Below are 24,785 nucleotides of genomic sequence, written 5' to 3' on the forward strand. Positions count from 1 at the left end.
GCTGACATGTTCAAATAGTAAACATTTTGAATTATTTAAAATATCATATATTCTGATCTGTTATGAAAATAAACTATTTTCCAGTAACTAGAACTAAATTAGGCACTTTTGAAGGTTTATTTAAGTTTTTCAAAGCATTAAAATCCCATATGATAATTTATGTTTTGCTGAAGTGAATTCATGAAGAGATTCTTATCTCTCATAAAGCGCCAATAAAGTTGTCTAAATTGTCAGAAGAAAGAACTCTTGTGTAACTGTCCCAATAGTTATTGTAAAATTATTTTGCTATAGAAGAGTGGTAAACTACTTTATGAAGTAAAATTAAAGAGTTTGCTTCAATTTTGAACTTCTATTTAGGTTTGTTGCATATTACTTTGGGCTATGTTCATTGAGAAAAAATAAGCTTTAAATAAGAATATACTGTTCATTATCTCATCTGATAGTAGTACCAAGGGATATTTTATAAAAATCCTACCAAATCCAAATAAATTAGAATCCCTATTTTACTTTCTAAACCTGTGGAGGTATTTTTCAGAGCTTTCATAATCTTGACCAGAAAACAGATATAGTTAGTTCTGTCTCCTGAAACTCTCTTATCCATTGTCACACACAAAATAACAGATCATTCTAAGCCAAGAATTCAGCCTATAATTCACTCTTGCACTTCTGAGTTTTGTTTAATTTAGACAAAAGCCTATGTTCTTTGGAGTGATATTTATATCAGAAATTTTATGAAATTACCTTATACTGTGTTGATACATTCAATATATTATTTTTCTAAATATCTCTTCATCTTTATTTAATTAGTGAACAAAACACATGACAGGAGTAGAAAATAGAAAACTGAGCATGTGCCAGGTTGATGGCTATTGTAGCAGGTGATTTCAAAAAGAGCTTCCAGATAATACCCTTGAGAGTTGCCAACTGAAAGGTGTCAGCAATACTATATACCCGCTGGTAACCACAAAGAAGAGAAGGCTAAGAGTAACTTCAGTCAACTCAGGATAAAGACTTTGGCTCCCTGATAACTTAACAGGACAGACTAAATAGCTTCAGAAATCACATCTGAACAGGATTCTCAAACATAATTGCTGCACTATTTAACTGTACAAAAGAAAGTATTGTTTTTCAATGTTTATAAGGTGTTCTTATTAAAAGACATAGAAAGGATTCTAAATTTTTAAAATTCCTTTATGCCAATCAGTCTCGAATTTAAAAAGCGTTGTTTTTCTTGCAAGTAGGGTGTATTCTCTTAGTACAAGGTGTGCTTGGTATCTGAGTATGTATTTCCAAAGGCCTGAAGTTAAAAGACTGCGTAGGATACAAAATAGACACTCATAGATTCTCTGAGAAACAGAGCACTTATAAAGTGACCCCATCAAACTATGTCTGCCCACTTTAATGCTGGCATGGATTTTAGCCAAAATCGTCAACAGTCCTATCAGTCAGTCTTGAGCTGATTGCAGAAATTTGGAAAATTCTGATAATTCAATATAATTACAATGAAATTAAGTTACATCTACCAAGACATAGGATGTCATTAAGTTGATGAAATTAACATTGGTAAATACCTTCAATCATACCCAGCACCATCAACAAATGAGAACTTGGCAAAATTACAAAACTTAAAATATATATAAAAAGAAGATAAGAAGTGCAAAAGAGCATGTTGAACATCAAAGTATTAATAAAGGAAATGTTTACATAACTAAATATGTCCAAAATATTTTTCAGAAATGATCACTTGAAGAAAATCACATTATCATATAATGTCTACAAGATCACGCAAAAAATTTCATTTTTGCAAACATAACCTAATTTTCTTAAATAGAAGATAAAATAGAATAATTTAAATAAATATATTAGTTCTTTTAGGATAAAGTTTCAATTATTTTTTTCTACTCTTCAAGTAAAGTTTTGTTCCTTTCTTTAAGTAGTTCTTAAAGCAGTAGCCTCTACCTACACCAGTTTATCTTAGATATGAAAAACCTTCTACACTGACTGTTTCCTAACCCATTTCACGGCCATAAAAGCCAGAGAGAATTTGACATTGTAACAATCAAAACCCAACCAGAACCTGAAATGAAATCTAACTATGGTAAATGTCCCTTCTTTACTCTACTTTCCCAGTGATTTGCACCATCCTAAGGATATAGATTCTAGATATGTTCCAGTGACATTTTCCTGATGATTTTAATAACCTTAATATCAGCACACTGAGTCTACCTATGCAATAAGAAAATAACTGTGAACAAATATTAATTATAATAATTGGAGTGACAACTCTCCAATTTAACGTAAATCTTTTATAGTGTTTATAGTATGTAGATTTACAGTATACAGACTTATACTCACACTAGTTCTGAAAGAAATTTCCTCTCTAAATAGAGGATTGTCAATCTTTTCCCTTAGTTTGATACAGAACACCAGGTAGTCACACAAATTCTTGCATTTACTGGGATACATAAAATGGAACTCAACAGAAGCCAACAGAAAATTAAATTCAAATATTTACAGAAGCAATATAAAGGACTGAGGTTGAGATAGAACAGTAGAAAAGAAACTGAAGAACTAACAGTTTAAAAACTGTCTGTGCATGTCTGTTTGATAAAGAGAGGCAGAGGAAAAAGGTAGAACAAAATTTCAGAAATGACACAGATCCCCACCCACCTGGGTGCCTGCCACAAGGGCATTGCCACTAAGAAAGTCAACTTGATGGGGGATAGATCTGATATGCCAGGTGTGAGAAGATAGCGAAGGAAGTACTTAATAGAATGTTGAAAAATGTATGACTGAAGCTGGCGAATCAGATTAAAGCAGTGCAAGTACACTTTGAGTCATCTCATCCAAACTGGAAATAAAAGGAGCTAGACTATTAAATGAAACTAACATTATGTGCCAGCCAAGGGCCCAGTACTGTGATGTCAACTAAACTTTGCATGCACTCATTTTAATCCTTAAAGATTTAAGAGGTAGAGTTATTAGCCTCATTTCTAAAGTGAAGAAAGTAAGCCTCATAAAAGTTAAGAAACTTAATGAGGGAACTGAGGTAGTCTGAGATCCAGGCCTTGCCCTCGTCATAGCACTGTACTGCTTCTTCAGAATAATATCTGGGAATATGGACCAAGTGAAATTTCTAAGCAAGTTATAATATGGAGAAAAGAATAGATAGCCAAACACAGAATTCTGAACTTACCACTATCCTACAGAGCCTTGGAGCCTTCCAGCACTGGGTACATTTTCATAATGTTCTTTAAAAACTTCAATTAAAACATCTATTAAAATCAGTCAAGTGGAACTTGGGTTTCCATAATCAGCAGGACCTAAGCAACTTATCCTTGGGGCATATAACCAAATACAACAAACAGGGCAGTGAACTAAACCTCCTTCAATTGCTAATTTGTTTCTACTTGCACAGCTTAGTCTAGAGTTACATCTTTATAGTGCGAATTATCTTTACTCTGTATTAATGATCTTACTAACAAGAATTAATTTTCCACACTATGGAACAGGCCTAACCTTTAGGAACTTGGCAATTGCTAAGCACTTGTTGGGAGAATTTCATGTTAGGAACCCCTTCCCACATCAAAATGCTACAGACCAGTTTTGGCTCCTCATCCAGAGTGGCGGGCCTGGCTCTAGTTTTCCTTCTTCTTGGTTTTGCTCTCTGATATCCCCCTCTGCTACACAAGTAAATTCTTTTAGTCTTTCACAGAAAGATCTCTCCAAAAACTGTATGGGCTATCCGTCTAGTAATTCTCTTCGATCTGTTGCTCACTCTACTTTTGCTGTCCATATAACAGAGAAGATGAAACAACCTAAGAGTAAATTTCATCTGGTTTTTTCTCTCATTTTTTTTTAACTTCAGGATTTCTTCTCTAATGGGATCCTGGTAATATGCTAAATAAAGCTCTTTCACATTATCTAAACAGCTAGTCAATGCAGCAATACATTATGAGACTTTACTAAAGAAAAAGAAATGAAATTGGTTGCTTGCTAGGTTGAATTACACTGTTTTCCAAACCTGTCAGTTCAACCAAATAAGGAGATGCAGTCGATAGAATTCATAGTAAGAGAGTAAGTTCAAGAATCCACAAAGAAGAGTTTCGTCTTTGGGGTTTGAATGGATTTCCTCAGTTTGATGGAATTGTGTTAGACAAAAAGTTGAATTCCAAAAAAAGAAGCATATGTTTGAAGAGAAAAATCTGCATTAATTCACTTACTGAAATAACAACAACAGGATACAAAACGGAAAGATGACTCTCTTTAAGCATATTCAGTAGTTTCTGGGTTTCTTCAAATTCAGAGGTCATAACCTGAAAGACCAGAAAAGCAAAAGGAGGTGAAAAGAAATTCTTAAATTATTTAAAAGTTAATTCAAGGAGAAAACATGGAGAACTTCTATACAATCACTCAAAATATTTATAAAGCTCAATTTTTAATTTTTAATCAGTTTTAAAGAGCACCCGTAAGTTTATACCTATTAAATGTGTATTAGTTATTAATTTGAACCTGTGTTGTCTTATCTGCTTTATACCACGTACAAAACAGAAAACTGAAAATACTGTCCAAGGAAATATCAACATCTTCTCATGATGAGAATTAGGTTGTTAGAAAATGTTCTATTTCAAAAGATAAAAAAATAAAACTTCCAAGTACATATTAAATGCACAACTCACCTATCAAAACCTTAAAATCAAATATTTACTGATCAAGAAACATAGGTTCTCTTCCCCATTACATGTGTAAGATCCCCAGTGCTTTCAGTCATTTGTATTTACTACTTACATTCACACAAACAAAACTGTAGCATTGCTCTAAGATGATTTGCTGGAGATCTCTGCCAGCATGACACAGAGGCCCAGATGTGACTTTAACATGCTAGGAGAGAAAAAATAGAGGGAGAAAACAGAGTTTACAAATTAGATAGAAAGACCAAACATGAACATAAACAACTTTGTTATAAATGAATACAAATTTGCTGTAGACACATAGAGCCAAGGACCATATGTAAAAACAAATAATTCAGGCTAAAGTTTATGAGGTTATCAAGAGAAAAAACATTTGAACTAGTCCATAAATAATGATTATTATTTTAGCAAACAAGGATATTGGGAAATTATTTCAGATAAGAAAAATAAGTTAAAAAGGCACAGGATATATTCCTATACACCATAAAATTATTTTCGTTGCTACTTCATAACTGTAATTTTGCCACTGTTAATGAATCGTAATGTAAATATCTGTGTTTTCCAATGGTCTTAGACGACCCTGCTAGCGGTTCTCAACCTGTGGGTCAGGACCCACAGGTTGAGAACCGCTGCTGTAGAGCCTAAGACCATCGGAAAACACAGATATTTACATTACAATTCATTAACAGTGGCAAAATTACAGTTATGAAGTAGCAACGAAAATAATTTTATGGTTGGGGGTCACCACAACATGAGGAACTGTATTAAAAGGGTCGCGGCATTAGAAAGGTTGAGAATCACTGCCATACAGGCAAGTAGCCAGGGGTTTTCTTACACAAAGAATGTATTGCAGAGAATGTTGGAATAAAATTGAAAGGTTGGTTAACTTGTTGGAGAATTCTGGAAGCATGTTAAATTACTACAGTTACAAAGAATAGGTTTAACAAAACCTGGAGTGACTAGAAGCCAGGAAAGCAATAAGAAATTATTATATGTGATAGAGAAAAGAGTTGAACTAGGGCAATGATAATAAGATAAAAGAAGAGGTGAAGAGATAATTACTAGTGGTAGTCCCAGACTAGGTTTAGAAGGAATGGTACATATATTACAAACACTTACCTAATAAGATTTTTATTCCATAAGGTTCAATATTCTAATTAATTTATATTACAACTTAATTATGAAACAAGGGATCTGTTTAGTAATATATTTTTTTTACATGAATGTGTGTGTAATTCCTTTTAGATTAAATCTAAAATTGTGAATTTGTCATTAAAGTACTCCAGATCTACATATATTCTATTCAAATCTTAACCATCCAACTTCACGCTTCAACACAAATATTCTTAAACTCTAAGGTCACAAACACTGGGCTCATTCTTGCCTGTGATGGCCATCCCATGTTGACTTCAATATATACTATTTCCTTATTAAAACTATTATATAAATACATATTTCTTAAACTTGATTATGAACAGTTAATAAATATAACATAAGCTCTTAGAAAATAGGATATAGATAGAAAGCACAGTACCCAGCATAAGTTTTAGTTGTTCTTCTTCTTATTAAAATGTATTTGCTCTACTATTATGTGATAAATTAAAAGCTTCATGAAATGCATGTGCAATGTTTTTACAAATGGTATTAAATATATTATCATTTTGTACCCCCTTTAAAAAAAACATAAAACAAAATTATAATTTTTTTCCTTCTTGAAATTGAGACTCTTTTAATAATTGTTTCCAGTTAAGTATAATTATTTTATTTGGTTATATTGCTTTCCTTCCAAGCAGAAACAAACAGTACTTTCCATGCTTGAGTAAAGAAATTTAGAGATTACCTAAATATAGCAAAGGAGTCTTTGACACCTTTAATAAACAAAGGCTGCATTAGACAATGCTATTAGGTTGTTTATGAAAAGGCTCTACAACATCATCTTACGCTGTCATTCCTAATGTTTCCACACTCACACACAACAAATGGAACAATCTGCTGGCTAGAAGAACTCCTTGTTCTGTAAATATTTTGGTTCAAAGAACATTTAAACAAAATTTAAAACAACCTTCCAATGTGTTCAGTAAAATTGAAGTATACAAAAAATAAAGTGAAATACTTTCCTTACATCAGAACAAATAAGAATTTAGAAAAAATTCAATGTTAACTAAATGCAAACATCTGCATATTCAGAATATTATTTAAAGCATGAATTTTAGGAAAGAAGATAGGCTGTCAACAAATGTTTTCCATTTCAAGAAGAGTTAAGGCTTAACTGAAGCTAAGAGGCTTTGGTTCATGTCCCATGAGTCAGAGGTTCAAAAATCTTTTTACAGACAGAATATGTTGGCTAGATCATCTCTGATCCTGAATCCCTCAATTTTCAGCCCCCTCCTGTTTAAACAATGGCACAAATGTGGGTATAAAGAAGGGAATTGGAGAGAGATGCACTTTCATTCTACCCTGTAAACAACACTAAGAATTAAAAGTCTTACGGTTGTCTGGGGCTGGGGTGTGGGAGAAATGGGGAGACGTTGGTCTAAGGGTACAGAGTTTCAGCCCCACTTCTAGGGATATATACTAAGAAACCTGAAACACCAATCAAAAAGAATGTATGCACTCCTATGTTCACAGCAGCACTATTGACAATAGCTAAGATCTGGAAACACCCCAAGTGCCCACTAGTAGATGAATGGATAAAAAAGCTGTGGTACATTTACCCATGTAATACTATGCAGTGGTAAAAAAGAAGGATCGCTTACACTTTGAGCCAGCATGGAGGAACTTGGAGAATATTATGCTAAGCGAAATAAGCCAATCATAGAAAAGCAAGTATCACATGATCTCACTTATATGTGGAATCTAATGAACAAAATAAACTGTTGAACAAAACTGATCCAGAGATATAGAGGCATGGAATAGACTACTGAATCTCAGAGGGAAGGTGGGGGTGGGTGGATGGGTGGGGAGAAAGAGATCAACCAAAAAACTTGTATGCATACATGCATAACCCATGGGCACAGACAATAGGGTGGTGGAGGCCTGGGGTGGGGGACAAGGATAGGCTATAAGGGGGTCATTGGGAAAAAATAGGGGACATATGTAATACTTTTAACAATAAAGTTTTTTTAAGGTTTCAGTTATGCAAGATGAATATATTCTGAAGTTCTATCGTGTAGGCATGTTGACTGTAATTAACAATACTGTATGCATATTTGAAATTTACTCAGAAAGTAAAACTTAAGTGTTTTTATCAAATAAAAAAGGAAGAAAATGGTAACTATATGAGGTGATGGATAAGTTCATTAGCTTGACTGTGATAATCATTTCAAAGTGCATAGCAAAATATCAACTTGTATATCTTAAATATACACAATTTTTATTTGTCAAGTATACCTTCATAAAGCTGGGAGGAAAAGACTTTCTATAATGCAAATCCAGGTTTTTGAAGGGACCCTTCTGTAGCTATGACTGCTGCCCACTGAAGGCTGAGACTGGCCATCAGCTCATCAGTCACTGCCTTGATCAGAGCTGTCTCTAGCTTATGGGTGCTGCATCTAGGCCTTCAGCCAGAGGATAACAGCCAGGGCCTCCCCATCTTTATTCTTAGAAATCTTCACCTGAGATACTCCTTTTAGAAGTACTCACTATTTTCAAATTTTGAGGTGCCAATTAAACTTTTCTTCATGGTTATTTTTAGACTTCTGGGGAGGTTTTGCCCACCCAGGATGCAGCATGTACTGTACTGTTTTTAGTTTTTATTTTTGAGTTAGCTTTAAAGCATCGTTTTGTAGTTATGAGCACGGCCTCTGAAGCCAAGCTCCCTGGGTGTGAATCTAGCTCTGCAACAAACCTGCAGTTTACTCATTAGGAAAAGCAATACCTCAAGATTGTTGAGAAGATTGGTTAAATTAATAGGTGAGATTTAAGGATTAATTTTTACAGGAATTCATCCCTATAGGTTAGCCTCCTGGAAAGCTTCAAAGAAAACAGCTCTCAGGCAATGAATCTTGGTAGAGTTTTGAGGTAACAAATGAACCAGGTTCCTATTCTGCCATGTTAAATGGATCTCCAACCACAAACACTGAGCTGCTGGATCATACCAGTGGCCACCACAAGACTCATACCCTAGCCTGTTGGATAGACCAGAAAAAGTTGTGATATTCTCCCAATCCTAAATGCTGGACAGGCAGAACAGCTCTAGAACCAAGGTGATGCCATGGTACTCGGGTGTTGAATCCCAGTCTCTTACCACACCCGGGGAAGGGCTGGTGCTTCCCTAGTAATTCAGCTTCAAAGCCACACTACACCAAGTTTGGAGTCTAACATTCAGCGTGGAAGATCCATTTGCAATGCCACATAATGCACTGGATGCTGTGTCCATTCCTGAGACCATGGACTTTTCCTCAATACCACTGTTCTAAAAAGTCTAAAGGCTAATGTGAATGCTGCCATGTCAGCCAACCTTGCACATACTGCTATATTAAATGTTTGCTATTATCATTCTACTCACTTTCATTTAATTTCCACTTCTGAAAATTCCCTTTGAAGGCCAATTATTGTTCTATGCAAAAGTACAGGAATGTACAATGGAAAAATAGCCTTAATACTAACAAACCTGAGCACAAAAAATTCAAGGTTCCCATTTTATCATACAGATTATATGTCCAAATCTAGATAATGTCTAAACAAAAAAACAAAGCTGCCAAATGCACATTGACTCAAGTTTATTTTTTCCATTGAATTTTACCACAGATGTTAAGCTACTTATAACTAATGGGCAATATTGCAGCAAATGAAAAATGACTGGAGGTAGCTCATATAAATTGTGTTTGGCAGGCATATTTTGTAAATATCATCCTTTTTTTCCAGGATGATAAGTTAAAAAGGTATGTGCAGCAATATAACCTCTTTGTGTTTTGTAGTAATGCATAAAACATTTGCAAGCTGAGAATTGGCAAGCTGACATAAACAAATCTTATCTGTCTTAATTTAACAAAAGTCATGAAGAGTAGAGCATTCTATCCACTGATGGATGAGTTTCATTCATTCAACCAATAAATGTTTATTGAAAGCTCTGAGCCAGACACTGGCAATAAACTAAACAATGCTTCTGTGGTCATAAAGCTTACATCATATTGGGAAGAGGAAATAAAGTTTACACCTGTGTCTCTCCAATTTCAATATGTATAAGAATCTCTGGGAATTTATTAAAAATACAAATTTGTATTCCATTAGATGTGATGTGCAGTCTAAGCATCTGAATCTATATACCTAAAAGCCTAAGCGACTGAATGACCTAACAACCTGTCGACCAGTGCTATGAAGCGCACTGACCACCAGGGGACATACTCTCAATGCACAGGATTGGGCTCCCTCCTGTCTGGGCCTGCGGGGACTGGACTGAAACCGGCTATCCAACATCCCCCGAGGGGTGCAGGATTGCAAGAGGGTGCAGGCCAGGCCGAGGGACCCCACTTGTGCACAAATCTGTGCACCGAGCCTCTAGTTCATAATAAGATACCAGCTGATGTTGTTATAACTGGTCCATAACCACACTTTGAAGTAGCAAGACATTAGATCATTTTAACTCACCTTACCATAAAAATCTTCTTTCATTTTCAGTAGACACATTTACTGAGGAATGTGCTTCCAAGAAGCAATCAGAAGATAACTTTGACCTTGACTACCATAGCTATTGCTTTCTGTAGCCCCCAAAATAAATCACCTATATCTTTATTAAATCTATCAGTATGACAAACATAAGTGGCTAAATTAAAAAATTAATTACTTCAACTGTTTTTCCCCTCAAATTCTTGCCAAATTTATAGCACAATCTAATTTACATTTATGAAAGTTTAACTTTTTCTAAGTAATACAGACACTACCCAGATGCATACAGAAGTATAATTAGAGCCTGTTTTCCATATAAATATGCTCTAATAAAGTATGTACAAGTAAATTATATTCTAGTCAAAATGTCATTAATTTGAAATTACTAATTAGAATCCATGCCAACAAATATTGTTTCCAATCAGTTTTATAGATGATTTAATTTGTCTACTAAAGACTATAGTTTATTTCATTTAGCTATGTATTCATTTTAAATTACAAATATGATATATATAGTTTTATCACCTAGCCAATTTAAAATTGAGTGGTTCATTAAATGAAATAGGTTATATTAGCAGTTCTTTAAGTGTGGGCGACTTTGTCCGTAGGGGAAATTGAGCAGTCAGGAAATATTTTCAATTGTCACAGTGGATTGGGAAGTAGTACCGGGGCCTGGTGGCTGGAGAAGACAGGGATGCTATTAAATATTCTATGAGCATGCACAGGGCAGCCTTCAGTGCGAAGAATTAACTGTATCAAATGACAATAGCATAGCTATTGCAAAATTCAGAGTAAAAGAATTCTAGTTTTTGGTCTTTAGCACTTATTCATGAACCAATAACTGACACAAACAGCAGTAATATTCTAGTGACTTGAAGACTTTAGTATAGTAGCCATCCTTTTTACATGAGAAATACCAACATTGCATTTTACCTAACAAATGTTTAATGTAATTTTATTTATTTTTTTGCTTTAATGTAATTTTATTTTTTCATTTTTAATGTAATTTTAAAATGACAAATCACAAATGTAACAAGTATGTTCAAAATGGCTAGATGAGTTATATAATAAAAACAGATTCTGGGCTAAATAAACTTCATCTACTACCTAGTTTTCACACCATCTCCAATTTTAAATTAGGTAGGAAATAAACAAGAAAACTAAAATCAGCTATAAACATGTATGAGCAGCTCACTGAAGAGTTCCGTCACATAGAATCACAAAGACACTATGCACTAGATTCATTTTTAAGGAATATTTAATGCCACCCCCATAGATGTACAATCCAAATACTACCATTATAATTCTTCAAGTACTACAGAGCAAGCAAACCATTTTTCACTAATGTATTTTCCACTCAAGTAAGAACTATAATTGCTATATTTACATAAAAAATAAATTTTTTATCTCACACAACTTTCCATTATGAGTGGCATATTAGTAGCCTACTGGATATATATTGTTTAGCCTATAGGTCAAAATATTTTTAAATAGTAAGAATAAATTACATTTTGAGCAAAAATAACAAACACATAATCATGTGTCTTATTTCAGAAGTATGTGAACATGTGTATACCTCAGGATGTTTTTCACGTAGTACATTTCTAGATAAAGCAAGGCAGATTCATATCTTGATAGAGAATCTTATCACAGATTCTAAAGAATAAATCTTGAAGTGTTGTTTATGGGCCTAGCTCCCCACCCACTGTAACACCGCTGGGAGCTCATTTCCCCCTCGGTGCCTCTCTCCTTTCTGACAGAAGGCTGCTGCCCACCAACTGACCACTGTTGCTAACTGCAGTTCACCTGACCTCTGCAACATCTGCTATTTCCCCTTCTCTTCCCTCTCTTTGTGAAAACAGTTTTCTTAGGGTTGGGAAATCAATTAGGACTTCCCGGGTGTACTTTGTGTTCTAAGCTTCTCAACTGTTCACATGATTGATGGACGCCTGGCGGCTACCTCTTTATCTCCAGAAACGTATTTGGCTGATGTCCAGGTGCAGAGGTATTCCAGAAGCTTTCTTATTCATTATCGTATCCCATTAACCACAACTATTTATCTGGCTCCCACCATATGTGCAAGGAATCAGCACTGTGCAAGGGATCAGTGATAAAAGAGATAGTGAGAGAAATGTACATAATTATGATTAAAAGCAGGATATGCAGAATCACACCATTTCTGGTGGGTAGGAAGTCCAAGAACCAGAAAAAATGGGGACCACGTCATGGAAAGAGTAATGTGAAACTAAGCTTTAAATAAAACATGAAATGGACAAATGGAGGCGGCATTCAATGAAGCAGAATGCTGGAGCTATTATTTAGCTAAAGCCACCAGAACAAAAGAAAAAAAAAATCTACTTTTTTTGGTGTTATAGAGTTATACTGCATGCAAATAGTTGAAATGACATACATTTTCAAACTTAATTATTAGAAGAAATATATTAATTAATAAGTATAAAATAATAATTTAGCCGAAACCGGTTTGGCTCAGTGGATAGAGCGTCAGCCTGCGGACTGAAAGGTCCCAGGTTCGATTCCGGTCAAGGGCACATACCTTGGTTGCGGGCACATCCCCAGTAGGAGGTGTGCAGGAGGCAGCTGATCGATGTTTCTCTCTCATCGATGTTTCTAACTCTCTATCCCTCTCCCTTCCTCTCTGTAAAATATCAATAAAATATATTTAAAAAAAATAAATAATAATAATAATAATAATTTAAAAACATGGTTTCCTATATTTGGGACCAAAAAAATCAATAAAAAATCAATAAAATCAAATTACAGTGAATAAGCTCTAAAACTGTATATCTCAATTTCAATAGCATAAGAGAATTAGTATATATATATATATATCCATCAAAATCAACTATTGAAGGTTAAAAACTATAATTTATATGCCAAAAAGCAATTTTTTCAGGTTTTTATAAGGATTTTCCTTCAAAATATATACTTACCATGTTGTAAAATAAATTAATTTCCTGAATTAGAAGACCTGATTTTTATAAGTATATGCCCAAAGCTAGATGTTGGCTATTCTTTTGGTTTATTTGTTTGTTTTTAACTCAGTATAACAGCCGTCTAAAACTTGTGAACAAAGACCTCATTCCTAAGTGGACAAAGATATACAATATCATATATATACTTATATATCTCTATCTATCTATCTATCTATCTATCTATCTATCTATTGTCTAAAATTTACATATGCCTCCTTTTTTCCCAATTGACCACTATCATTTTTAAAAGTTAACCATCTGGTTCCTTTAGGAAGAATAGTATTTCAATATGTCACTGTTTCTGAAAGATACAGACAGATATAAAAGGTGAAGCTATGTTAGGTATATAAAGAAAAAATAGAGGAAGTAATATTTAGGGAGAATTATCCCTATTCCCTCATTAATAATCATATTCTAAAACCATGACAACCAATTAGAATTATAAACTCTTAATATTATTAAATACAGCACGAACATAATTAATACCATCATGAGCAACTAGGTGGTCCAATAATTTTGAACCTTCTTTTTTACCTCTGGAAAACTGATCAGGAAATCTGACTAACATCCCAAATAAACGGAATGAATTTAATTGGATGGTCTTCAGCTAATTTCTGCAGTCTTGTACATACACCAAAACCACATACTCTAAATGAATTAACTTTGTTGGAATTGTTCAGAGTCAGAGGCCCAATGGGAGAGTTTACAATGTTATTTCACTGTTATTACACTCTTTTACAGTGTTCAGCTTCAAAAAATAAAAAATCTTACATCTCTAAACTAAAATATTGTTATAATCTGTGTCAAAATAAGCACACCAGAGCCCTATTTCGAATGGGCCTCACAATGCTGCAATGGCTTAATTTGTTCTGTTTCTTTTATTTCTGCCTTTCTTCATTGGCTATTTTTGATGTTCTGTTTGATAAATATGTCATATACCAAATTCAGTTAGGTCTATAAGAAAAAGCAGAGACCCATACACTGGACACAACCTGGAGGGCATTAGGAAAAATAAACTAGGTACCACAGTCAGCCTCAAAAACCAAAGCATGCCTGACACCCAGGAAAACCCATGATTTTCAGACACTTCCTGCTTGTCATTTGTGGTTACACAAAACAATAATCAAATTATGTGCTCCAGGAAACAGGAAGGGGTGGATAAGCAAAATACACCAAAAGTCCCTGTAGTCCCTGTTTGGACAAAATATAGATCAGCATTCATTTACTTTATTATACAAAAGAAAATTAGGTTGAAGTAACGTGTTTTTAGAGGTAATGTTATATCTGAAATGTTATATTTAAATCCTACATGTCTTCTTCTACACAATTTTACTTTTTTTCTATGATATTTTCTTTTTTATTGAATTTATTGGGATGACATTGGTTAATAAAATTATATAGGTTTCAGGTGTACAATTCCATAATACATCATCTACAATACACAATGTTACTTTTAAGGAATAGCACCCAACATAATCATTTTATAGAAGTAAATTGGATCATATCTTCATTGTAGCTTTCGTTTTCTATCACTTCATTTTGTTCTTTGGACAAAATATAAGCACAGTATTAATGACAATTGTGGTGGTAGCCTTAATCTACTTAATAGGCTGCATCTAGGCATGATCCCAACTCTATCCTTGTCTCCCATCCCTCTACCTCCCTTCTGATCATATCATTCCAACCAAAGAAATCTTATTCAAGCCACCATGAATACGAAAGTCCTTACCTGCCTTTCACAGGCCATTCCATCTGAATTTCTCTTTAGACAGCTATTCCTGATTACCCTTTCAGACTTAACTAAATGGCACACCTGCCAAGAGATTCAAGCTCACTACCCTCCACTCCCAACTTTAAGTGATTTTCCAAAGCTCTCTTAAATAGGCAGTTTACTCTTTCTTAAGAATAATTACCACCATTTGTAATTAAAAATATTTTTGTATTTTACTGTTTTACCCCCAACTTAACAGTATGTTCCTTGAAGACAGAGAACCATATTTGCTCCTTATATCCAATGACTAAATCTTGATGTGCATTTATTATTTGATAAATTAGTGAATTAATTAACTAAAAAAATGATCACCATCTTTCTACTTATGAATTCCTTACTACTCTCAGCACCATGTATAACAAAAAGTATTCTTCTTAGGAAGAAGTGAGAGCAGTTTCTTCATGATGTATCTCTGAGACTTCTATCTCCAAAGTAGGTAGGTCCTGTGAAATACTTCAAATTCCTTAAGAATTCAAAGAAGAAATAATATAAAATATTAATAAAGCCTTGAAATTGAAGTATGAGTTTGAAATTGAAGAGATGTGCATGTGTATGAAGGGTGGAGGGGTGTCCCTTACCCAGTTAGTTTCTTGTTTTACTTTTTAACAACTTCTTCCATGTATTTTGTGTGTATCATTACATGGGAGTTCAGATATTCAGTTCACCTCTGAGGTATAATCTCAAAATCGAGCAAAGCATACCCAGTTTCAATGAGAAACATTTTTCTTTTCGTGCCAATAAAACAATCCTCCCGTTGTGTGCTGAGCAGCTCCACCCACACTGATCTTCCCTACAGGTGCCTGGATTTCCACTGTGGTGACTTCATCCTTTTTATAGGTTCTTTTCAAGTGAGACAAAAGCTCTGGGAGGTTAAAGTGTTTGAAGAGGTATTTGATGTTTGTAAGTTATGGGCTGAACAATGCCAGAAGATAAAGTTGCCCTTATAAAGAGAGAGAACGTTTAAATAAAACTAGAAATTTCTTTCCTGAAGGGACTTCTTTCTAGACTTAGGTATAATGTCAAAAAGGAAAATCTAACTTTCTTTTATATCGCCTTTGCTTAGAAGAGTATTAAGTAGTAGAAAATATAAGGAATCAACTAGCGCCAACATTCATTAGTTATGTGATCTTAGACAAATCATCAAACCACAAAAATTCCCTATTTCTATTTGTAAAATGAGAGGGAAGGTCCTAAATTGTTCTAAAGGATTGAGGCATGTGGCACTGTCTCTGGCACAAAGAAGATACTCAATGACTGTTAGAGTTTCTGACTGCAAGAAAACATTCTGGTAAGTCCTGTACTGTTTAACAAGTTTTAGGAAATATAGAAGCTAGGGCATATTTAAAAGAAATGGATGATATCTCCTTCCAAGGTCAACCAAGATCATCTAATTAACAGGACACACAGAATTCATTTTTACAAGTGCTACATTATCTCCTAGTTTAAAAAAGAATCTAATCCAGGGGTGGGCAAACTTTTTGACTCGAGGGCCACAATGGGTTCTTAAACTGGACCGGAGGGCCGGAACAAAAGCATGGATGGAGTGTTTGTGTGAACTAATATAAATTCAAAGTAAAGGAGCGGAGGGGAGAGCAAGAGAACCCTCCGCTCTTTCAGCTCCGCGGGCCGGATAGAACAGCCGAACGGGCCGGATCCGGCCCGCGGGCCGTAGTTCTCCCACGGCTGAATCTCCTCAAAGGATGGTATTACATACAACTAAGCAGTACTTGAGAAACAGCGGTATTCCTTTATTTTGAGCATCTGTATACATTTTGGCTTTATTATATAAATAAAATCTCTAAGTTCACGTCAAGCCTAACTTTTAAAAATAGTTGTTATCTGTAGTTATATATAAATTAGATACTTGAAGCTAAGGAAGAAAGAAATTTAAGTGCTTAAAAATTAAAAATACTAAGCACAGCATAGACCCTGAATAAAGGGGAAGAAGATTCTGGAAATACAGTTTTTAGTCTTAAATCTTTGCAGATTCCACCATAAAAATAGTGCAAGGAGGACTATGATAAAGACAATGGAGATGTATACTTAAGAAGTTCAAAAATAATTTTTTGAAGCCAGAATGTTTTTTCATCTAGCCAAAATAAATGTGTAGATTTTCAGTCACAGAAAAATTCTGTACATATGCAATAACTTGGGAATACTGTATCCCAGAGCCCTCCTGAGGAAATCTATTGGAGGATTAGTTTTGGAGAACCAAAATGGTTTGCAAGATATCAACATAAGGCTTCATGGTGAGCATTAAATATATGTTTACTTATGGATCTAAGAATAAATAATGGTTTTGAGAGATATGGTACAGTATATAATCACATATAAATGGGAGAATATATAAAATGTGATAAAAGTTTGCTATTGTTTTACAGGTATTAACTGGGAGTTTAAAAACATCAACTCAAATTAGTTACTGAAAGGCAGAAGGTAGGAGAAAGAAGAAACTATTTAATGTCAGTGTTGCCCAGACAGAGAACCATTAGACAATAGTCAAAATGTTAAGGTTAATAAATAAAAGACAATGGTATTTTATAACAATATTAATATAAAGGTAGTCATCAAGGTAGAGGGAGAAAAAACCTTAATAAATGCCAATAATTTTGTCCCTAGCATTTTAGTCCATGGCATTTCTGGTGTAGAAGGCCAGGGATGCTGCTAAACAGAACAGGGCCTCACAATAAAATCATCTAACCCAGATGCCAGTAGTGCTGAGGTTAACAAACTGAGTTAGCATTCGAGGAGGTTTAAAATATTCACTGAGGAGAATGGGGAGCGGACTATGAATCATGGTGGCTTTACAATAGTCAGTGCCCACTAAAGAATGGTGACCAGTGCTTTTTAATGGCAACAACCTGCACTGTTGTAGGATTCTCCCAAACGTCATTAAGATTAAGTGTAAAAGTGTAGAGAACTGAAAAGTTTGACTTAATACCTGGATTGGATTTTACCAAATGGGTGCATTCAAAGGATAAGGTAAATGAAGATATTGGTAAGAGAGCCATGGTCCACAAAAGTGAGGGAGCAGAATCTAAGCCAAATAAGGGACAGGATAGAACAAAAGGTAGCTGAAAGAAAGAAAAAAGACAGGCAACCTATAAATAAAACTTCCCTATAAATTTCAAATATTTGCAGTAGGATAATTTAGTAAATGATATGAAATGACAGCATGTGATGGTCAGAAGTTGAGAAATAGCCTTAGTATTAATTTTTTAGTACAGTTAAGGTGATGGCAATATTCACACGGGGCCCAATGGATAGGTAGGTGAAGTGCACTGAAAAAAAGGTCACTGGAAGTGAGAAGGATAAGGACAGGGTAATGAATACATCACAGAAGGCCAGCAAGGTACAGCGTGTACCCCTAAATCCCATGTCATTTTGTCACTAAACATATACAGGAGAAGTAGCAACAAAAAGTGATTATTATAATAATTCTAACCAAAGGATTCCTTGCAGAGTCTAATACTAGAAAGACCAATCAAGGAAAGAGTGACACAGAATCCACCAGCGAGGTGTTTGACAGTTACATAAAAGCCCAGCTCTTTAGCACTGGCTGGTGTGGCTCAGTGGGTTTGGCATCGTTCCGTGCACCAAAAGGTTGCTGGTTGGATTCCTGGTCAGGGCACACACCCAGGTTGCAGCCTTCATCCCAGGTGGGGAGTATGCAGAAGGCAGCTGATCAATGTCTCACTCTCACATCAAATGTTTCTCTCTCCCTTTCTCACTCTAAAAATCAATTTTAAAAAAACTTAAAACACTCACACACAAAAGCAACTCTTGAAATTTAGGGTTGGTTGATAGCCAGAGTCCCAATAATATTCTTTCAGGACCCCATGTTGCTGGTTGTTGCATTAATTTTATAAAGAATGAATGAGATTATTCAAGAGTAATAGACCATTTTTTGAGGCAAAGGGGTGCTTCAGCGGGTCAGGCAGTGGTGGCCGGTTATCTACTATTAAATATTCTGCAAGGTACAGCAGTGGGGCACTGAACTTAGAACAGATTCTTAACAGGTAGAGTTGAGACAGAAAGCAGAGAACAGGTACTCAAATTTTCAAGGATGAAGGGAAATTTCCAGAAAGTCATTGGATAAAAGCAACAGGGGAGATTGTAGTATGACCTTTATGCCTAAGAGACAGCTAAGATGGCTATTATCTTCTCAGCTTTGGGTTGTCACTCTCAATGCTACTGGTAGAATCTGGCACTCCTTGCTATCAAACCACCTGAGGGAGCTTGTTGAAAACTTAATTCCAGAGCTTATCCCAGACTGCGGGTCATTAAATTTTTACATATTCCAGGAATCTACATTTCTAACAGTTCATGCATCTACTACAGGATGGAAGCTTGGGAATCAGTAGTATCAGCTACTTAATACTGCCACACCTCTTTTCACCTCATCTGCGAAAGCTTAATTATTACAGTTCACATTCACTGAAAACTCACCATAAGCCAGAGGCATTTATAAGCACTTTAAATCTGTTTATTTTATTTAATGCTTCTGAAAAGTTTACCATGTAGATATTATTACCATTTTCTACTTAAGACAAAGAAATCAGGTAATAAAGCTGACATCTGAGCACAGGCAGTCTGATAAGAGAGCCCATTCTCTTTCCAACTGTGCCATCAGGATAAAATTTGCTAACTGAAGTGAACTTTTTCCTTCAGCTCTTAACTACAATTCTATCCTAGATGTTGTTAAAAAGTCATCATATGTTCATCATAAGCTCTGACTGCTGGTGATACATTTTAATGAAAACAGGGAAATTAAAATTGAATAATTTCAGTTTGGCAAACAAAACATTTTACATACAATGTTGTCATAAAAATATATAATGGAAGCCCTTACTGATACAAGTTGCAAATAATTCCTATAGACCTCCTCACACTTACTACTCCTTCTCCCATTTTCTTAATTGTAATATTAGATATGAGCTTAACTAGGAAGTTGATCATTTCAAAAAACAAGAAATGTACATTCACCTCTTTAATCATTAAATTCGATATGTGAATACTTACATTTAATTCATTTTTTAGCATTTCTTCAAGATGACGACCTACATGTTCTTCATCTTCTTTGATGTCCATAACTATGCAAATGTGTTGTGAAATTCTTTCTGAGATACAAAATTTAAAAAAGAAATAAGTTTCAAATATAATATGGAACAAAATCGTAGTATACTGAAACCTATGCTTGCCTGCTGTTCATAGATACTGAACAAGAAGAGGAAGGTGCTGAAGAAAAAAAAAAAATGGCGGCGGAATAGACGGATGTGTCCCGAGCCTTGTCCCGGAGCAGATAGAAAGAGCAGCTGTGGATCACACGGGGTGTGTTTGTTGGAGATTTAAGGGACAGTTATACTCCAGGAGAAGGTGGGGGACTGCTGGACGGGGCTCCCCTGACCTGGCAGCCCCCACTGCTGCTGGGTCCTCTCCTGGAGCCACCGGCTCAGATGCAGAGACCGCGCCATCTTAAAGGGGAAAGTGGATGTTATCAGAACTGCAACTACGGCACCCACTGAACAGCTGGGAACCCCAGAACACCAGTCCCCAATTGGCGCAAACACGTGCATTCAGAGGAGCTCTACACTCCACCACGGAGGGGTCAGATTTCGCCTGGGATAAGGTGAGGTCTCTGGTCCCGGCAGGACAGAGAAGCGTGCGCACTGTGGGAGCTGGAGGACCGGGGGAAGTCTGCCCCTAGAAGAATCCATGGCTGTTGGCGCTGGCGTGATCCGTGAATGTGGAAGGGGGTCCTCAGAGCTGCTAATAGGGGAATCTCTAAAAGGCACCCCATTTTGATCTGGCGCAGGACAGCCTAGAGATTTTAAAAGTGTTCTGGCTGCTTGGTCACAAGGGGGAAAAAAAGGACTGTGCAGACTTGCGCGCAGCCCCAGAGTTCACGCACTTGCGATTTCCTCTTTAAATCCTTGCTTCTGATTGCTAAGCCCAATACATAGGATCACCCAGCTGGGGACACCCTGGGAGAATGCAGGGGAAAGTTGTTTTTCTGGAACCTGGGGATCGGAGAGGGGAGTGACCATCGAAGAGCCAGCTCTGGGGCAGCCCACTCCCACAAACCAGTAATGAGTGCCACAGGGAAAGCAGGATCTAAGCACAGGCTAGAGAGGACCTATAGACCCGAGGTCAATCCAGAAACACTGTCACCCAGGGGTTGAATCACAAACTGACTCTTGTATAATCACAAATAAAGGAATACAAGAAAACAAGACACTCTGCCTGCTTAAAAATCAGGACTGGCTTACAACATTGAGGAGAAGTGGAATGCAGGGAACTGCAATACTGTCCTGACTGGGAAACAGGAATGCCAAACAGAACAATAGAGGAAGTGAATGACCTTCACTACTGCACATTTTTTTTATTTTTATTTTTATTTCATCTTTTACTTAAGAAACTAATTTTTTACTTTTTTCCTCACTTGATTTTACCTTTTTAATTATTACATTTTTATTTTCAATCAGTATTATTACTAAATATTTTACCTTTTTTTAAAAAAAGTGTTATTTTATTTTCTCTTTATTTTACTTTGGGATTAGTGTTCTGCTTTCAATTTTCATCTTTCTTTTAGCATCACTTTACTCTTTCTCAACTCTACCTTTATGCCATCACTCTCTTCCTAACCTTCCCCTTTTCGGTGTCCTGTTTCTCTTACCCTTTTCCTGCTTTAGATTTTCCCTATTCTTTCTTTTTAACCCTTGTTAAAATTTCACCCTATTTATATATCTAATTTCCAATCCCCTGCTCCAAGTCCATACACACCTCTCTTTTCTCTGTCTTCACTATCCAAAAAATTATTTTGCTGTCCTTTTGTTGTTGTTTGCTTGAATGTTGATTATATCGTTTTCGTATGCTTCTTTATGAGATTGTTTTGCCTATTCTTTTGTTTTGTTTTGTTTTGTTTTTGTATGTTTTGTTTTTGTTTATTTTTTGCTTCTGTTTTCCCTCACCTCATTTGATATTAGTTGATGTTTGTAGTTTGTATTCATCTCCAGGTACTTGTTGCTGGCATTTATTGGTATTAGTGGCTGTTCTATTGGAGTTTTCTCCTCATATATATATAGTTTGTTCCCCTTTTCTTTCTTATTCTCTTTCTTTTCTCTCTTACTTTATTTTTCCTTTTCCCAATTTCATTTTCGCACTCCTTTCCTTTTTTTTCTCTCTTCTTCTTTCTCTCCTATTCTCTAATTTGCCTTTCTCTGGTGGTCACCTTTATTTGGGGTTATTAATATCATGAATACATCTCTGTTCACTGCCTTGTGCGCTGTACCTGGTTGTGTTGTATTTTGTGCCTTTAAATCAACACAGGAGAGAGAGAACTACATAATCAGACACCCAGAGAAGAGAGACCATGGGGAGACAAAGACACAGCCCGCATATGAAAGAAAAGCAGGCATCACCAGAAAAGGAAGTAAACGAAATGGAGGCAAGCAATCTGCCAGAGAAAGAATTCAGACAAATGGTCATAAGGTGGCTGAAAAGAATGGAAGACAAATTTGACAATATGAGTAAGAACCAAGAGAGAATGAAGAAGAACCAAGAAGAAACGAAAAATGGCATTGCTGCTGTAAAGAACTCAATAGAACGCATCAAGTGTATACCAGAAGAAGCAGAGGACCACATCAGTGAGAATGAAGTCAAGGTGAAAAAAAATACCCAAGTAGAGCAGCTTCTAGAAAAAAAAATTAAAAAGTAGGAGGAGAACCTAAGGGAACTTTGGGACAACACAAAACAAAACAACATCCGCATAATAAAGGTTACAGAAGGAGAGGAAAGTGAGCAAGGAATAGAAAACCTGTTTGAAGAAATAATGACAGAAAACTTCCCTGATATAGGGAAGAAAAAACCCACACAAATCCAAGAAGCTCACAGAGTCCCAAGCAAAATGAACCCCAAAAGACCAATGCCAAGGCACATTATAATTAAAGTGGCAAACACCAATGACAAAGTAAGAATCCTAAAAGCAGCCAGAGAGAGACAGAAAGTTACGTACAAAGGAACCCCCATCAGACTAGCAACTGATTTCTCAACAGAAACTCATCAGGCCAGAAGGGAATGGAATGAAATATACAAAGTCATGCAAAGGAAGGGTCTGAATCCAAGAATACTGTACCCAGCAAGGCTATCAATCAAAATTGAAGGTGAAATTAGGAGCTTCACAGACAAAAAAAGACTAAGGGAATTTATTACCACCAAACCAGCAATGCAATAAATGCTAAAGGGTCTGCTGTAAAAAAAAAGAAATAGGAAGTGAAGAAGGAACACAGGGGTAAAGAATAAAAATGGCGACAAATAAGTACCTATCAATAATAACTTTAAATATAAATGGATTAATGCCCCAATCAAAAGACATAGGGTAACGGATTGGATAAAAAAACACGACCCATATATCTGCTGTCTACAAGAAACCCACCTCAGCAATAAAGACGCACACAGACTGAGGATGAAGGGATGGGAAAAGATTTTTCAAGCGAATGGAAATGAAAAAAAAAAGGTGGGGTAGCAATACTTATATCTGACAAATTAGATCTCAAAGTGAAGGACATAACAAGAGATAAGGAAGGCCACTTCATAATACTAAAGGGAGCAATCCAACAAGAAGAAATAACTCTGGTAAACATATACGCACTCAATACAGGAGCACCCAAATACATAAAAAAAACTCTGGGAAGATATCAAGGGAGAGATTGACAGCAATACAATCACAGTAGGAGACTTTAATACCCCACTATCACCATTGGACAAATCCTATAAACAAAAAATCAGCAAAGAAACATCAATCCTAAATGACTCACTAGACCAGATGGAATTAATTGACATCTTCAGAACATTTCACCCCAAAGCCACAGAATACACATTCTTCTCAAGTGCACATGGGTCATTTTCAAAGATAGACCATATATTGGGTCATAGGCAAAGTCTCTTCAAATTCAAGAAGATAGAAATCATATCAAGCATCTTCTCAGACCACAGTGGCATAAAACTGGAAATAAACTACAATAAAAACAACCCAAAGAAATTAAACACATGGAGACTAAACAGCATGATATAAAACAATGACTGGGTTACCAGAGAGATCAAGGAAGAAATAAAAAACATCATGGCAACAAATGACAATGAAAACACAACAATCCAAAATCTATGGGACACAGCAAAAGCAGTCTTAGAGGGAAGTTCATAGCTTTACAAGCCTACTGAAAAAAACAAGAAATAATAGTAATAAATTACCTAACCCTACAACTCAAAGAATTAGAAAGAGAACAACAAAAAAAGCCCAGTGTAAGCAGAAGGAAGGAAATAATAAAGATCAGAGCAGAGATAAAACAACATTGAGACCAAAAAAACAATACAAAAGATCAACAAAACCAAGAGCTGGTTCTTTGAACGGATAAACAAGATTGATGAACCTCTAGCCAGGCTCACCAAGAAGCAAAGAGAGAGGACCCAAATAAACAAAATCAGAAATGAAAGAGGTGAAATAACAACAGACCCCACTGAAATACAAAGGATTGTTAAAAAATACTATGAACAACTCTATTCCAACAAACTGGACAACCTGGAGGAAATGGACATATTCATAGAAAAATATAACCTTTCAAAACTCAATCAGGAAGAATCTAAACATCTCAATAGGCCAATAACTATGGAAGAAATTGAGGCAGTCATCAAAAAGCTTCCAGCAAACAAAAGCCCGGGGCCAGA

The 24,785-nt window shown here is 35.7% G+C and overlaps 1 protein-coding gene across 3 annotated transcripts in view; it reads right to left on the reverse strand.

Annotated features, from left to right (window-relative positions):
- The window catches only part of CRPPA (CDP-L-ribitol pyrophosphorylase A), a 180,461-nt gene that overhangs the window by 87,262 nt on the left and 68,414 nt on the right, over positions 1–24,785 (reverse strand). For 2 of the 3 annotated variants that reach the window (XM_080665300.1, XM_080665299.1), the window contains exons 6-8: positions 20,085–20,182; positions 4,789–4,881; positions 4,224–4,316 (exon numbers count right to left, since the gene is read on the reverse strand). In XM_080665300.1, the coding sequence (XP_080521426.1) occupies positions 4,224–4,316; positions 4,789–4,881; positions 20,085–20,182 (284 nt within the window). The remainder of the gene's footprint in view (positions 1–4,223; positions 4,317–4,788; positions 4,882–20,084; positions 20,183–24,785) is intronic. The other variant, XM_080665301.1, reaches the window with a different exon arrangement.

Source organism: Plecotus auritus, assembly GCF_963455305.1.
Source record: "Plecotus auritus genome assembly, chromosome: 4".
Lineage (NCBI taxonomy): Eukaryota > Metazoa > Chordata > Mammalia > Chiroptera > Vespertilionidae > Plecotus > Plecotus auritus.